Source organism: Salvia miltiorrhiza, chromosome 1, assembly GCF_028751815.1.
Source record: "Salvia miltiorrhiza cultivar Shanhuang (shh) chromosome 1, IMPLAD_Smil_shh, whole genome shotgun sequence".
Lineage (NCBI taxonomy): Eukaryota > Viridiplantae > Streptophyta > Magnoliopsida > Lamiales > Lamiaceae > Salvia > Salvia miltiorrhiza.
Genome location: NC_080387.1, coordinates 14,501,226 through 14,518,971, shown reverse-complemented (window position 1 = coordinate 14,518,971; position 17,746 = coordinate 14,501,226). Strand labels below are relative to the sequence as shown.

The window sequence follows — 17,746 nt, the reverse complement described above, 5'->3', positions numbered from 1 at the left end:
ATGTATCAATTGTATGTCTTATTTTTCGATTTTACTGAGCGATGAACAGTATTTTTGCAGAACACAGTTGTATTTGTAAATGACACAGTTTAAAATATATTGATATCAAATTCATGATTTGTTGTTCTGTAATGAAAAAATTTAGTTTATTCACGTCTAAGACCACATTGAGTGTGAAAAATATAAAATAAATAGTTGATTTTGAGGACATAGTTGGGAGCTATGAATGTGTTCTTAGCTACACGGTTGGGAGCTCAATTGTTCTTAACTACACAGTTGAGCTCAACTACTCTTAACTACACAGTTAGAAACACAGTTGCATCCACAATAAAAAAAAATGTTGTGCATTGTTGAATTATATACACAGTTGACATATTATTTATGAATTAGCTTAATTATTACTATTTGAATTTGTTATTAATTATTTGAATTTGTTAATTAATTATTATTTGAATTTGTTAATATATTCATTAACAAATTATTTGAATTACAAGCTCGTAAAAATCTTAATAATTGATGATGGCAAGCGTCCAACAGTCAACGCGCATACTCAGATAGCCTCTTCCGATGACGACATACCCGATGACGATGATGCTGATGATGATATAGTGTCTACCGATGATGAGATCGTGGACAAGCGTCGTGAAGAGATAGTGTTGTCGGCAATCCATGAATTTACAGGTTGGATTCGCCATCCTGGTCACCTCGAGAAGATGATTGGGAATTGTAAATTTTCTTCTAATGATCATCATCGGGACAAAGACGTGCATGCTGAAGATGACGATCCTGATTCGTGTAATGAACTCCGCAATTGGTTGATTGTCATCCCAGAGGTTGATAGTGTCTTACCATTATGTTGGGATGAACCCTCGTTTCCAGATAAAGATCAACTTGCAGTGAATGCCACATTCGGTCTAAGGATGAGTTGGCAATTGCTGTAGGGCTTTATCACATGGAGGAAAAAGTGGAGTACGCGGTGGATCGATCCAGTGACAAACGTTTGGGTTATATATGCAAACATGACGACGATTGCCCTTTCATGTTGCGTGCAGTACAGAAAGTTGGAATTTGGAGAATCATTAAGTTCATTCTGGACCACACTTGTCGTTCGAATTTGAGTCGCACTGCTCCGAGAATGCTGCCGTCTAGAGTAGTTGCTGCATACTTTTCACGTAAATTATCGGTGGAGAGGGTTGTTCTCAAACCGAAAGAGATGACTGATGAGATGCTTAGGCTATTTGGCATTGAGATGGGCTACAAGTTTGCTTTGCGGTCCAGGGATATTGCTATAGAGATGATGTATGGCGCGTTCGAGCAGTCTTATCAGCGACTCCCGACTTATCTATACTTGTTGAGGGAGCGTAATCCTGAGACCCTATATGATGTTCAGACTAGTACTCTGACAGGTGAGTTCCGCTACATGTTTTTAGCTCTTGGACAGTCTATTCACGCCTTTAAACATCATTTGAGGCCTGTCATTGTAGTGGATGGAACCCACCTTAAAGGAAAGAACAAAGGGGTTCTATTCATCGTAGTTACCAAAGATGGGAACGAAGGGGTCTTTCCTCTTGCAATTGGTCTTAGTCCTATCGAGAATCACGAATCATGGACAATTTTTTTCTCAATGTTGCGTATGAGCCTAGGAGATCCGCCGGATGACTTACTGATCGTGTCTGATCAACACACGAGCATCCAGAGTGCCATTGAGTCCATATACCCTAATGTTTCTCACGGGTTGTGCTTTTATCATATACAAAAGAACTTGGCGCGATTTGGTCGTCACGTAGCTCAAATATACAAAAATGCAGCGTACAGTTATCGACATGAAGTATTTAACGTCAATTTCACTACTTTGGAAGCCCACAGCCCGGAGGGTGCTTACAAAAGGCTGACGGATATTGGGGTTCAAAGGTTAGTTTTCTTATATATTTATTAGTAATTAAATATATATGATATGCACAGGCTGAGTACAATATGCACAGTTGATCTTTATAGTACACAATCAATTGAATACTTTATACACAGTTGACTGATTTTAAGTTATTTATTAAGGTGGGCAAGATCTACGTGCCTGGTACGGCGCTACGGTTTTATGACGTCCAATGCAGCCGAAAGTATGAATGCTCGATTGTTATGGGCGAGATGTTTGCCGGTTTGCGCTATGTTGGAAGTGTATCGCTCAATTGTAGAACAATGGTTTGAACAGCGACGCGCAGCAGCTTTAGCGAGAGACCACGAGATAACAGAGGAGGCTTTATGAAAACTATCTTTGTCTGTAGAATTGGGTCGTCGGTATAAATTTTGGGGAACAACGACACATGTATTTAAAGTCGAATCAGAGAAAAGGACAACCTTTGTCGATCTACAAAGCTTGACATGCGATTGTCGTGAGTTTGATTTGGACATGATACCTTGTCGTCACGCTTGTGCAGCTATACGGTATCTCGGTTATTTATTTAATATAATGTTTCCAATTTATTTAGTTGATAAATGAAATTAACAATTGATCAATTATTTTTTATTTTAGGCATGCCAACCTCAACGTCTATGACTTTGTAGGACGTTATTTCAAACAACATGCTTTATTACAAACTTATGCAGCTCGGGTAGAGCCAGTTCCACAACCTGACACGTGGGATGTGCCGACTTCAGTATCTGGCTACATTATTCGACCACCGGTCATTAAGCGACAATCTGGACGACCGAAAGACAGCAGAGCTCGATCACATCTTGAGAAATCGTCTACCACACCTCGACAATTTTGCGGTAGGTGTCAAGGACGTGGGCACAATAGGAGATCATGCACGGCATCCATTCCTAGCGAGGCCATAGATTTGAACAACTCGTTGGACCCTGACCCACGGAAGAGACGAGAAAAGAAGTGCAGTATATGTAAGAGTACAGATCATACGAAGAGAAGATGCCCGGAGAAAGAAAAAGACCCGGTTGTTGAAGACTGTGTAAGTCCCGATTAACAGTGTACGTAGTTGTGCACTGTCATTGTGAACCGTAGACCTGAATTGAACACTATTGACTCATTTTTATTGAATATAATGCCTATTGATTGAAATTGCATACTTAATTTCACTGAATTGCATAGGAATTACTAAAACATGCCCCGTTTGGGGCCCACTGTGTACGTAGTTGTTAAACTGTGTACGTAGTTGTGCACTGTCATCGTGCACCGTAGAACTCTTGCTATTTTCCCGATTTGAAGGGCATGGGGCATCGGAAATTTGGATTTTTAATCTCCTATGTCAAATTCAAGACATAACACATCAAATGGAATACTTGTTTTTTATCAAACACGTATCAATTAGTACGATGCTATCATATGTACTCTAACACGTACTCTTACTATACTTAACAATCATGTGATATATGTCCAATATGTTTGAGGGGGTAATGGAATTGAACACTATTGACTCATTTTTATTGAATATAATGCCTATTGATTGAAATTGCATACTTAATTTCACTTAATTGCATAGGAATTACTAAAACATGCCCTGTTTGGGGCCCACTGTGTACGTAGTTGTTAAACTGTGTACGTAGTTGTGCACTGTCATCGTGCACCGTAGAACTCTTGCTATTTTCCCGATTTGAAGGGCATGGGGCATCAGAAATTTGGATTTTTAATCTCCTATGTCAAATTCAAGACATAACACATCAAATGGAATACTTGTTTTTTATCAAACACGTATCAACTAGTACGATGCTATCATATGTACTCTAACACGTACTCTTAGTATACTCAACTCTCATGTGATATATGTCCAATATGTTTGAGGGGGTAATGGAATTGAACACTATTGACTCATTTTTATTGAATATAATGCCTATTGATTGAAATTGCATACTTAATTTCACTTAATTGCATAGGAATTACTAAAACATGCCCCGTTTGGGGCCCACTGTGTACGTAGTTGTTAAACTGTGTACGTAGTTGTGCACTGTCATCGTGCACCGTAGAACTCTTGCTATTTTCCCGATTTGAAGGGCATGGGGCATCGGAAATTTGGATTTTTAATCTCCTATGTCAAATTCAAGACATAACAATAGATATAATTGAAAATAAGTGCACAATAGTTAGATAAATTCGTACATATCCAAAACAACCTAAGTTATAGTTCAAAACATCCCAAATCATAATCTAACTAAATGCTATCAAACAGTAACAGAAAAGATCCGACGACCAACGCGAAGTCTATACTGGGACAGGTACTGCTCGTCGATAGACCCTCGGTGATGCTCTGTACTCGTCACGAGACGATCGAGTATCATGGTGCAGAAGGGGCCGTAACTACTTGAGTCCGTCTGACAAAATTGATCCGACGTAGGCATCAATTTTAGTGGAATCTCATACAGTTCCTCCAGCTTCGGATCGTGATGCTTCCAGTAGTTTGACAGCCTCAAGAGTCGGGGAAGAAGACGAGTAATAGGCTTCAATTCCAACTCACGATGGGATAATGAAACCCCGGCCTGAGTATCATACTTGTATGCCAAAGAGTCGTACAACTCAGCAATCCATTCGTGCAATCGTACACGAAGGACGACCCAATGACAGCCGCCGACATTACATATGATAATAAGCTACATTACATAATAGGAATTTGTGTTAGCATGTCTATAATAAACAATTATACTCTTAGTAGAAATAAATACCTGCTTCGCATGCTTCCATTCCCCGACGTCTGCCACCAATCCCTTCGGTGGCTTCCAAAAACCGTAGAGGCTTTTCACCCCATGGCCTACTCCAGACGGCTTTGGTCCGTGGAGTTTTTCAAACTCACTTTTCAATATCGTCTAAATATGTAACAATGAGTAGATTTAGCAAACATATTACATAATGCTAAACAAAATAATCAAAGATGAAGAAACTTACATAGAATTCACATCCAACAATTTTTGTCAACTTTTCGTTCATCGATGGAAATATGCCACATTTCTTCTTCACTCTCTCTCTCACGTAAATCAAATAGCAATCAATTATCTGCACAGTGGATGAAATATTTCAGACATGCACAGATGAAGGTGAATGTGCACAGATGAAGGTGAACATGCACAGTGGATGAAATATTACCTTCCCGGTGAACTCAACAGAGATATCCTCGATGTCCGCAAAAGTGGCATTGTCCAACTCATGCCCAGTAGATCTGACCACCACTTTTGCATCAGCCGGCTTCGATCTAAATTCTTTGTATAGCCTTTTCAGGCTAGCAGGGGTACCAGGAGCACGAGTACTAACACCCGACTCGTACGGGCTCCTCAAGGCCGCAGAGGGACGTGACACTCGTGGACCCAAATCAGGGGGAAGCATGTCTTCATCCGAATCAGGGGAATCCTCATCAAAAGGAACTGACGGCGTACTCGGCTCGTTCTCGGCCTGCTCCTCCACCTGCTGCGGCTGTAGCTCCTCCACCTGCTGCGGCTGCGGCTCTTCCACTTGCTGTGGCTCCACCGCTAAATCACCCTCCACCTGCTCTTCTATCGTCTCCACTACAACATCACCCGCCACCTGTTGCTCATTCTGCTGGCTCTGGTATACCTCAGACTCGACAAGAGGCCTATTTGCAATTGGACCGCCATGACTCACTGATGATGGAGTCGCACTGACAGAGGGTGACTCATCCGATTCTTGCCTAAAAATATCAAGCAATTTATGCGCCAAACGGCTTATCCAACCCTTCTCAGAGTCATCCAGCAGCATATGAGGAGATATTCTTCGAGCCAAGCGCTCAAAGTGAGCCTCCTCGTCAATATCTGCATGCTGGCATGGTAATCCATGCAAGCAGCAAGTAGTAGATGGTTGTGCGGGCTCTGGGGAATGTCTCCGCTGTCGCTTCTCGGCCGCTGCACTCGGCTCAGGCTGATGCCCTCTTTTCGTCTTCTCAGGTAGCTCATCTTCTTTGGACTTGTGCTGCCCTCTTTTCCTCTTCTTAGGTGGCTCATCTTCTTCGACCTCCTCAATATCTTCATCTACTAGCAGTTTCTTGGCGGAATGCCTTTTCGAAGGCTGGAAAACCACCTTCATATGATCCCCTCTCACAACACTGAGAAAGAACTCCTGGGCTTCCTCTATAGGAGTAGGTACCATAGGTGTAATCTCCAGCTACACAAAATCAGTTAAAAAAAAGTGTTAACAATTATCATAAAAAACTCACAAAAACCCAATAAATGAAGAACTTTAAGAACTCTTACCTGACGATCGAAAAACTCAGAAAAATCAATAAAAGGGGCAGCATGCGTGTCCCAGTGCAATAAGCGAGGAATGCTCGTGTCGCTATCACGCTTCCCACACAATTTTCCCAATTTAGGGAGGACCTCGTACATCCATATCTGAAATGCCCACACAGGGCCGAAGATATGATATGTCTTTCGCGTACTCTGGATTTGGTTTGGATGTTTTGCCACCACACTCATTTGATGGCATAAAATGGAAAAACTGTAGGATCCCCACGGAAAACTCGCCCATGCATCCTCGTCCTCTACTAAGGCCCACACCCAGTCCTCTATCCATAAGGTATCCCCACGACAAATCAAGATGTGGTATATGATAATTATATAGGCAGCCTTCAAGTAATCAGCCGGATCCCTCAATAATCCCGTATTGAACTCATGTTCCAACATCTTAACCCTTACTTTCCCGCCCTGAAAATGACGCATGTGCAGGCTGTCGGGGATGACATAATCATCCTTTGTTGGGTCGAATTTGCACAGACCGAACCTAAGCCCCGTGACTAAGGCATAATCCCGGGCTGTGAACCTAATCTCATGCCCACCAACAAAATAGCGCTGCTCGAATGCTGGGAAGCTAACATCATGCAATTCTCGAGCAATGAACTCGGACATGGCATTATTGGCGCTGCTCGAGCGCCTCATTTGGGCTAAATGTCCAAATGCTCCATCGAGTAACCTTTCTTCCAGACCCATGCTATGAAGCTTTCGTCGAACCCGGGTTAGCACCTCAACACGCACATAAAGATTTGTGCGCGCTTGATATCCTTGCAATTTGGGCCTCACCCATTTAAACCGGCGCTGCAATTATTTAAAATTACAAATAAATAACAATTCATTGCCTAAAATACAACAATAATTCTCTATAAGCATTAAGCAGTAAATTGATTATTATTCTATCAATTGTGCACACATTATTCAACTGTGCCCTAATGCATCAATTGTGCATAATCAATTTCATCAACCAATTTCATCTAAATCAATTGCAACATTAAGTGAAAAACCACATGCATTGTAACACAAATCATCTAAACAACACCAATTCCTCATATTACAACTCCCACATTGCATTTATCGTCAAATTCCAACTAAAATTATAAAAAAAATGACAACTTACTTCTTCCATTGGAGGCTGCTCTTCAACGATTTGCTCGTCCATCGTCGCCGTTGATGGACTCCCGGCAGCGGTAGTGGTGTGCTCTTCCACCGTCGCAGGTTCTTCAACTTGTTGCTTAGACATTTTTGATTTTTTCGAAGGCAAAGTAGGGGTTTTTTTATGCCTCTTCGATTTTGAGAAGGGGGCTTTTTTCCGACTATTTTACGAACCATCGTGCGCCGCCGCTGCTGAAGCTCTCTCGCTGCCGCCGCTGGAGCTCTGTCTCCGCCCTAAGCGCCGCCCGCTGAAACCCTAAGCGTCGCCCGCTGGAGTCGTCGTGGAGAAGAGGCGCTGGAGGTTGCGCCGTGAAGAATCGCCGAGAACGAAAGTCGACAGTCGACGGTTGCCGTGAAGAAACGCAAATGGGGAAGAACGGATGAAAATTTTGAAATGGGGAAGAGAATGGTTCGATGGTTTTGAAATGGGGAAGAAGAATGATAAAATCTCGGCCTTTTTTTTTAATTCTTAAGTCAAACTTTGATTTTTTATTTTGTTTTATTATTTCTTTCAAGTTAAATACTATTTTAATTTTGCTTTATTTTTATTGACTAATTAGTAAGGGTAGCTTTGTCTTTTAATAGCATTTTGACCCCTAAAGTCATAGTTTAAAAGTGGTGGCTATATAAGTCTCAAACTATATGCTTTTGGTTACATATGTCTTTCTCCCATTTTTTTTCGCAGGGTTCGAATCTTGGAAGGAGCAGAATATTTTAAATTTTGTTATTCTTCAGTATATACTGCATTGTTCATCAGTAGATACGGTCCTGTTCATCAGTATATATATCTTATTCATTACGAATTTTTTAAATTTTATTTTTCATCAGTATATACATCTTGTTCATTAGATATACGTTTTGTTCATTAGTATTATATGTCTTATTCATTGTACTCATGTTACACGAAAAATAGGGGGTCTCACTGGAGCGCGCCCCATCAACCCGGCTCCAAACCCGCCCTCCTGACCCGCTTGGGTTTGACCCATGTTTCTAATTATTACATTTGTTTATAATAATTGTTACTTTTAATAAACATAATATATACATTTGTACACATAAATTTATATTTATGTTAATATAAGTAGTTAACATCAATATTATGAAGAAATATAATATTTTAAAAACATTACCTCTCTTTATAATAATAATAATAATTTTTATTATAATAATAATTAATTTTATTACAATAATAATTACAATTAATATAATATTTTTGAAACATTACATTTCTCCATATCAAATATTACTTTTTATTATAACAATGATTACTTTTAATAAGCATAAATAATAACATTATTATTTGATCAAATAATTATTATCGTACGAAAAAGTAATTATTGATATGTATAATGTTTTACATTGAATGAAGGTAAATATTTATATTAACATAAGTATACATTTGTGCGACTAAATGTATAGCTTATGATTATTAAAAGTAAATACTCCTATTAGGGTTTAGTGTTCAGATTTAGGGTTTAGCTTACAGAATTTAGGGTTTAGTTTACAGAATTTAGGGTTTAGAAAATATAATATTTTATATTAAATGAAGGTAAATACTTATATTTATATAAGTATACATTTGTACGAACAAATGTATATGTCATGCTTATTAAAAGTAACAATTATTATAAACAAATGTAATAATTTAGGATTCAAGGTTTCGGGTCTGGGGCGGAGGCCAGGTCGGGCGCGGGCCGGGGCGGACCTGTCGCACTGGAGTGCGACCGTCGCACCAGAGACCGACCCATATTATTAAAATCGATTTTATAGAAAGAAAAAGAAAAAAAAAACCTAAAAACCCCTGAGAGCACAAAAGAGCAAACTAAGGGCCGAGCCTCATTAAAACCCCTTTAAAGAAAATCCAGTGGGAAAAACCTTAAAGGGGAAAAAGAGTACCCGTCTAAAAACCAACCACCAACAACAAAGGAAAACTCTAAAAAATAAAAAAAGCCAGGAAGGAGAGGGAGTCTTCAAAAGCTCCGGCCTAACCAGCGCCACCAAGAAACCCCGGACACCAATCCTGACCAAGAGCCAAACCAAAAAAACTAAGCAGGAGAAGACCAGCATCACCAGACAGTAGCTAGGGAAAACAGAAAACTTGCTTCGAAGGTAAAACCCAGCAAGAGAGCACATCAACGACCAAAGCTGCTCTCCGCAAAAGCAAGATCCGCCGACCATCCAATCTGGCATAGAAAACCAGATACGACGCGGCGCATCCAAAAGGGATCTGACCTCCCCGACCCCAGCCGCTAGCGCACCAGCAGACTGAGAAAAGGTCGTGGAGACACCCCAAAATAGCACCGAAGTTCCACCACTCAAACCGTCGCCACCAGCCCAACCACCAACATCGAACAACCCCACAGACATGAACCAGAGGAACAAACAAACCCACATTACTAGCGAGAATTCTAACATGACTATGGGAAGACATGTCTCGTGTAACCGCAAGCTTGATCTCATCAATAGCAAAAGGCCACCATCCCTCCTGCCTATTGCCATTTGCCATAATATCCGCAGGTTGATTACCCTCCCTGTAAATATGAGTAACCATCAAATGGAAATCTTTCAAGATTTTCAGAACATTCTTCCATGAAGCTATAAAACGCCAAGGAACATCAGTGGATCGAGACTCCAAAAGATGAAGAACATACATAGAATCCGACTCAACCCATAAGTAATGCCAACCATGATCATGAGCAATGTTGATTGCAGCAATAAGAGCCAAGAGCTCAGCTTCAAAAGCATAGCCAATCCCTCCCTTAATATGAAAACAACCACGAACACCAGCCCATTGGTCTTGAAAAACCCCACCTGCAGCAATATTTCCTGGCACCCCATCAGCCGAGCCATCCGTATTCACTTTAATCCAATGAGAAACAGGAGGCCACCAATGAACCTCAATCATACGAGGAGGAGGTGCAGCACGACATCTAACACCGAGGTCTCTAGTAATTAAGTAATCACTCCAAGTATTAGCAACCGTACCAAGCCTCGGGAAATTGACGTCTAACTCTTTCAGAAAGGCCTTCACAAATGCAAGAATCGGATGAATACGAAACTGGAGATCCTCAAAAATCACCGCATTTCGACTATCCCAAATTTTCCACATGAGAGTGAGAATGCCAGCTTTCTAGATCGCAAGAACCTGCGTTCTAATGTGAGTATTCCAAGCCACAACCAAAAATGAATGAATATCCAACGAACTAAGAAAATCATCTTTGCCGAACCAAGAGAGAAAAGCCACCCACAACGGCCTAATTTTTGAGCAACTCCACATTACATGCGAGATGGACTCCGCCTCCATAAAATAAATAGGACATCCATTAGGAGTCGTCAACCCTTATCGAATCAGTATGTCCAGAGTAGGGAGACGCTCATGAAGAACGCGCCAGCACAAAATCGAGCGCCTGACCGGAATGTAGTGCTCCCAAATCCACTTTCCCCATTTAACCTTGGGAAAATGGTGGCATTTGCTAGAAAAAGCTAAATCCGCAGAGACTTTCCCTTTGACCGAATGTTTCCAAAACCTGGTGTCTTGTTCTTCAGCCATAGAAACCAGCAAAATATCCGCCACAATCTCAGGGAAATTGTTGACAAAAGAGGCATAAAAATGCCAAAGCCTATCGTAATAATAGTCATGCACAGAAAACTGGAGATATTCATGCATATAGTAAGGAATAGTGAGCTTGTCCACAAGCTTGTAGCCAAGCCAATCATCGCGCCAAAAATAAGTGCTATCTCCTCGATTAACACAGATATAATAATCATCCACCAAATTATTAACCTCCTGCTTAACACCAATCCAAATTGAAGAGTTAGCAATACTTTCCTTGGCATAACTGAACGGAGTAAGATAACGAGACCTCATGATCTTATGAGCCCACTCAACACCTTTGATCATCTTCCAAGCAAGCTTCATCAAATAAGATTGATTCATTAAGGTAAAAGATTTAATTCCAAGACCTCCCTCCTCCCTAGGAGCACACACACGCCCCCAACTGACCGAGCATTTAGGGCGCTCATCAATGTTTCCGGCCCAAACACAATTCCTGCACTTCTTATCCAAGGAGTGCAGCAAGGATTTAGGCCATCGATACACCATCATCGAATGCACAATAGAACTCTGGATCACCGAACGAACGAGACAAAGCCGACCAGCAATAGAAAGTTGAATCCCCTTCCATCTGGCAAATTTTTGCACAATACGATCAAAGATATGCATAAAATAGGAAGCACGGGGACGCCCAATGAAAATAGGAACACCCAAATAAGTCATCGGCAAATTCCCAACAGAAAATCCCATAGCACGCTGAATAGCACGTCTTCTCTCAGTGGGAACCTTGGAGCCAAAATACAGATTCGACTTCTCCTGACTGCAAATCTGACCAGAGATCGAACCATAATAAGTCAAAATATCCTTAATCTTGCGTGCATTCCGAATATTGGTAGTGCAGAAAAGAATGATATCATCCGCATAAAACAGATGTGTAGGAAAGTGCGCAGCCCTACTGAAGCCCATAGGAACAAGATGTCTAGAATCCGCACAGCTACTGATAGTACTACTTAAAACATCTTCAGCAATTCCAAAAAGGATAGGCTAAAGAGGATCCCCTTGTCTGATCCCACGAGAGCAAGCAAAATATCCGCTGAGCTTGCCATTATAAAGAATCGAAAGCCTGGCAGAGCTAAAGATGATTGAAATCCATCTAATGAAAGTCTCACGATAACCATTCGCCCTCAAGACTTGCATAATGAACTCCCAACGAATAGTATCAAAGGCCTTTTTGATATCAATTTTGCAAGCCATATTGGAACCCCAATTTGTCCTCTGCATACAATTGAAACCCTCTGAGCTGAGCATAACGCAGTCATGAATATTTCTTCCACTTATAAAGCCAAATTGGTTAGCCGAAACGTGAGAAGCGGCTACCACACTAAGCCTCGAGGCAAGAATCTTTGAAATGATTTTGAATAAGAAATTCGAAAGCACAATGGGACGAAGATCAGCCACAGTAGAGACAACCTCCTTTTTAGGAATAAGGATCATAGTGCTCGAATTACAACCCATGGGAAGATAAGACCTAGAAAAGAAAGTCTGAACCGCCATCACCACATCCATCTTAATAATCTCCCAAGAACTATGAAAAAACATACCCGAAAAACCATTAGGACCAGGTGCACTGTTGGAATCCATACCAAAAATGGCTGCAGCAATCTCACTCTCATCAGGATTACTGACTAAAATATGATTCTGCTCATCAGAAACGGTCGGATCAATGAAAGCCTCCACCTCCAACGGATCCGCGCTCGGACTGCCATCATCAGTAAACAAAGCAGAAAAATGGCCAACAATATGCTGCTCAATTGTCTCTTGATCATAGGTATCCACTCCATTAATAGTTAAACGAGCGATAGACGCATTCCTCTTTTTAAACTTAGTCAATCTGTGAAAAAAGGAAGTATTCATGTCCCCATCTTGCAACCAGGAAGCCCTGCTCTTCTGCTGCAAGAGATTATTCTTCCGAGTAAGGGCCACATTCAACTCTGCTTGTAAACCCACCTCCTCATCAAACAAATCATCCGTGTAACCAATCTCCGAAATCTTTCCCTGAGTGATAGCTAACTGGCGCTGGAAAATGTTAATTCTCAAATCCACGTTCCCAAAGATTTTCTTATTCCAGATCTTGATATCAGCACGAAGCCGCTTAAGCTTCAACATCACACGCAAAATCGGACAAAGAGTACTAACGGCATTCTGCCACGAGTTACAAACCATCTCCTGAAACGTAGGATGAAGAACCCACATGTTCAAAAAATGAAGCTGTCGTTTGCCAGAGTAACTAAAACGGTTACATCTCAAAACGAGAGGAGAATGGTCAGAAGTTATCCGAGGAAGAATCGAAGTGATCACAGAATCCCAAAGATCAGCAAAACTCTGAGAGAAAAGAGCTCTATCAAGAATGGATTCCACATGACGGGGAAGAAAACGACGCCCCGACCAAGTAAAACGCAACCCATCAGTAGGAGACTCAATAAAACAAGTATCATCAATAAAAGAGCAAAAATCAATACAGGAACTCCTGGCAGGAGAAGCAGAGCTGATCCGTTCATGGGCTCCTTTAACCGCATTAAAGTCACCAATAAACACTGTATTACCAAAAGAAAAACGAAGCAAATCTCTCCAGAGATCACGTCTAAGACACTGATCATTAGCTCCATGAACAATGGCAACCCGAAAATAAAAAGTTTGCCAAATACAATCAACGATGACCGCCTGAGACGATGAAAAGACCACAGTCGTGACAACAGAAGGCTGAGCAAGGATCCAGATATTCAGACAGCTAGGATCTCGACAATTCTGATGCACCGAAACCAAATTCAAAGAATTCCAAAAATTTTGCCGAATTTTACGAAGAGCTTTCTTAGGTTTGATAATACCCAAGATAACAGGAGAAAAAGAACTACAATGTTCTTTAAGCAAACGCTTGGACTCGTCCGTCATCCCACGGACATTCCAGGCCATAATATTCATAAAAATCAATTCAAATTAGCAGAAGAAGCACCGCTTCGCTCCACTTGATTAGCCCAACTCTCGCGCACAACATTATCCATCGCTCGAAAACATTCCTTACCACTGTTATCGATCACATAATCCCGCGGCTTAGCTCCTGTATCTCCATATTTCCTCAAACAACTTTTAATAGTTTCTTCAGCATGCTTCGAAACCTGACCAACAGCACGTGCCGCTTGCTCTTGTTTCGTGGGACGGCCACACCCCCTTTTGCCCTCCGGAATGGGCGCCTTGGCTAGAGCAAGAATCTGCTCCAGTCGCTCAGCTTTCATGGCATTCTCCATGGCTATAACAGCTTTCTCACCACGAGCAGCAGGCTCCATATCAGCTATAATCGTCTCTGGTTCTTCCTTAGAGCTATAATCATTAACAGGCTGGTCGTAAACCGAACGATGAACAGGTCTTGTGATGGCCTCCAAAAGATCCAAACCTGAAAGATTATCATTCTGACTATCGCCAACTATAACACTTCGCGACGAAATATTCATATCACTAACATCCACTTCTTTCGAAAACTCATTTTCTTGAACACCATGCTGCTCGCCCATCATGTTTGAAGTATTCTGTCCCTCCTTAGATGTAGCTGCCTCTTTTGAACTATCCAAATTCTTCTTAGCAGACCTAACCTCTCCACTGCCTTTGTCCGATCGAATATCACGTGAAACACCATGCTGATCAATCAAGTCATCCACAGTTTCCATCGTCACACCCACATCATTACCCAAAATATGAAACCTATTTTCATTCGTATTCGCCGAACTATGCACTTTCAAATAAGCAAGGCTTCCACCTTTTCGACCACGATCAACGCCATCTCGCTGATTCACTGCATGCTCTTCCTGCCCCAAATCCCCACGAGAGTCCAAGATTTCCTGCCACCTTTTGGAAGCTGTTTTAGTTCAACATTTTTAGCACCTCCTCCTGCATTAGAATTAGATTTGCGGCATTTATCCGGGGAATGTCCCGTGATTTTACACCTCGAACAATAGAATGGCAAATATTCATAAGTAAATTCCACGTGAAAAGAGAAATCATCCGCATCAACGAGTAAAGTATTAGGAAGAGGCTTTGACATATCTAATTCCACAAGAATTCGCGCGAACTGTCCAAAGTCTCGTGTAATGGAAGCTCCATCAATCTTGAGAGGATGTCCTATGTACCTCGCTATGCCTGAAATCACCTCAGCGTGCCAATATTCAATGGGAAGGTAATGTATACGGACCCAAACAATGGCTAAAGAAGAATGTTCCTTAAAAGGATCAAAGTTTTTCACCCACTCACGCATTCTAATATGACCATCAAATATTTCTCAAATCTGCTTAGCTTTGGCACGTAATTTATCCTCAGCATTCTGAAAAACCATCGTATAATAACCTTTTCCCAAAGGTATAATTTGCCGGGTCTCAGTGATATTCCAAAGTTTAGAAAGCTCCCTCTTGATAATCATCGCAGGCTTGGGTTTATCTCCTTTACGGAGAAAGAGCCTTCCCATCAAAGCATGATCAATCAACGACAGTTGTCTCGATAGAAGTTCCTTAGGCATCTTAAAACAAACATGATCTCCCTCCTTAGTAGGCCTAAGAGCGTGAAAGTGATGTGCAGCCACATCAGGACGACGAGGAACTCTATTCGTAGCAACATCTACATAAGATTTCACCGGCGGAGCATCTGCAACTGATTTATCATTGGCAGTCGAAGTAGTAATCATATCAAACGGCTTTTCCCCATGACTAGGGCCAGAGTTCGACTTCTGCGGCAAGTCAGAGATAAGTTGTCGAGAAGAGTCGACCGAAGAACCAGGAACTTTCCCCTGCGGAGCAATTTGAGAGGAAGGGGGCGGGCTAGGATTTCGCCCAGGTTGAGTAAAACCAGAAGAATTTAGAGAGAATTTATTGGAGACAATCATGGAACCTCCAACGTTCGCCATGTTGTTGTTGGCGCAGCCACCGGAATCCAACGGAGGCTGCATCAAGAAGACGGCAAGACTAGGGTTTCGCCGTAGGTTTCATTGCTCTCATCAGAATTTTATATTGATTTTGAGTGTTCGAGGGTTTTTTAGGACAGTAACTTAGATTGATTTGGAAATTAGGACAATAACTTTCGAACTTGTAAAAATAGGACACTAATTTTTTTTTTAGAGTAAAACAGGACACTAATTAATAAGTGTTGCATCCGCAGGACATTTTTTAGCCAATTATCGGCTGAGAAATGTCCTATTTTTACGACGCTTATTAATTAGTGTCATATTTTACTCTAAAAAATAATTAGTGTCCTATTTTTACAAATCCGAAAGTTATTGTCCTAATTTTCAAATCAATCTAAGTTAATGTCCTAAAACATCCCCTGACTCTTGATTTTGATGACCCCATATATATATATATATATATATATATATATATATAGTAGAATAAAAATTAATTAATTCTGTGGGGACTGTGATGAGAGATCAGAGAGGAACGGGATAACAACCAAATAAACATTTGTTGAAAAAGTCCCAGTTTATGGTACACCACTTCTCCGTGGAGAGGAAGACGTGAAATCCACACAAAATATCATACTTAACCCCTTTCCCTTTAAATATACAGTATTAAACACAAACATTCTCGTATTTTTTCTCCGATCCATACATTTCTCATCTCTTTAATCAAAAATCACTAGTCACAAATGAAATCAAAATATCTGAGCATTGCCTCACTCAAGCGCAAGCTTCTCAAACCATGCAAAAAAATAGTCAAATTCATCATCAAGCTTCGCCCGAGGAAGCCACTCTCCATAAAATCTCTTCGCCTCCGCCGCCGCGGCGGCCGTCTCTCCAAGATGATGACTGTTTTCCGGTCGCCGCGCGACGAGAGGGAGATGGACAGGGTGACGGAGCTAACGAGCTTCTCCCAAAGAGCGCCGCATCCGTCGCCGCTGACGCCGGCGTACATAAGAATGAGCGCGAAAGCGGGAGAAGAAGAAGATGATCACGTGGAAGAAGCGTGTAGAAGCTTCGAGAAGTATCTGGTGGAGATGATCGTGGAGGAGGGGAAAGTGAGGGATTTGGGTGACGTGGAAGAGCTGCTGTACTGTTGGGAGGAGCTTAGGTCGCCGGTTTTCCTTGCTTTGGTGTGCCGCTTTTATAGGGAGCTTTGCACGGATTTGTTTTCCGCCAATCATTTGCAAACCTAGAACTAGAATTGCTTTTTTTAATTTCATTCTCAAATTTGTAATTCTTGGTGATATATATATAGTTCGCATGGTTCTATTGCAGGCAGCAAGAGCAATTGCAAATGCAATGTTCAAACTTTTCATGTAAAGTAGTATGATTTATAATAGAAGAATATATATATAATCCGAGCTACATACATATTCATAAACATGTTATACTATACATTATATGATTAATGGTTGTTTTACCCATTTTCGAACACAAAACAAAAAATACCCATTATAAATGAAAATTATAAAATCTAGCTACATACAATTTTTTTTTTGAATAAAAAAAAATTGCTTAATTCTTACTTAAATAGAAAAATTTGTTGAAATCGCGAACTTTAATTAACCCGCTCGACCAATGCATGTCGAGCATTAGTGGTAAATGCATTAAAGCTTGACCAATGCAAGTCGAACAGTCGAACATTAGTGTATTTGTGATAACTACATTAATGTTCGACAGTCGAACATTAGTGTATTTGTGATAACTACATTAATGGTAAATATGTTAAAGCTTGACATGCTCGACCATTGCGAGTCGAGCAACCAAGCCTTAGTGGTCGAGCATTCTTAGAAAAATACACTAATGCT

General features: G+C 41.0%; 2 protein-coding genes across 2 annotated transcripts; both read left to right on the top strand.

The window, feature by feature from the left end:
- Positions 1-952: 952 nt before the first annotated feature.
- LOC131024470 (uncharacterized) lies at positions 953-2,029 on the top strand. The gene is made up of 2 exons (XM_057954006.1): positions 953-1,911; positions 2,026-2,029. The coding sequence occupies exons 1-2, from the start codon at positions 953-955 to the stop codon at positions 2,027-2,029; spliced, it is 963 nt and encodes a 320-aa protein (XP_057809989.1).
- A 14,491-nt stretch (positions 2,030-16,520) lies between these two features.
- LOC131006679 (transcription repressor OFP17-like) lies at positions 16,521-17,307 on the top strand. Its single transcript, XM_057933846.1, has one exon. The coding sequence runs from the start codon at positions 16,625-16,627 to the stop codon at positions 17,129-17,131; it is 507 nt and encodes a 168-aa protein (XP_057789829.1). The 5' UTR covers positions 16,521-16,624; the 3' UTR covers positions 17,132-17,307.
- Positions 17,308-17,746: the final 439 nt, after the last annotated feature.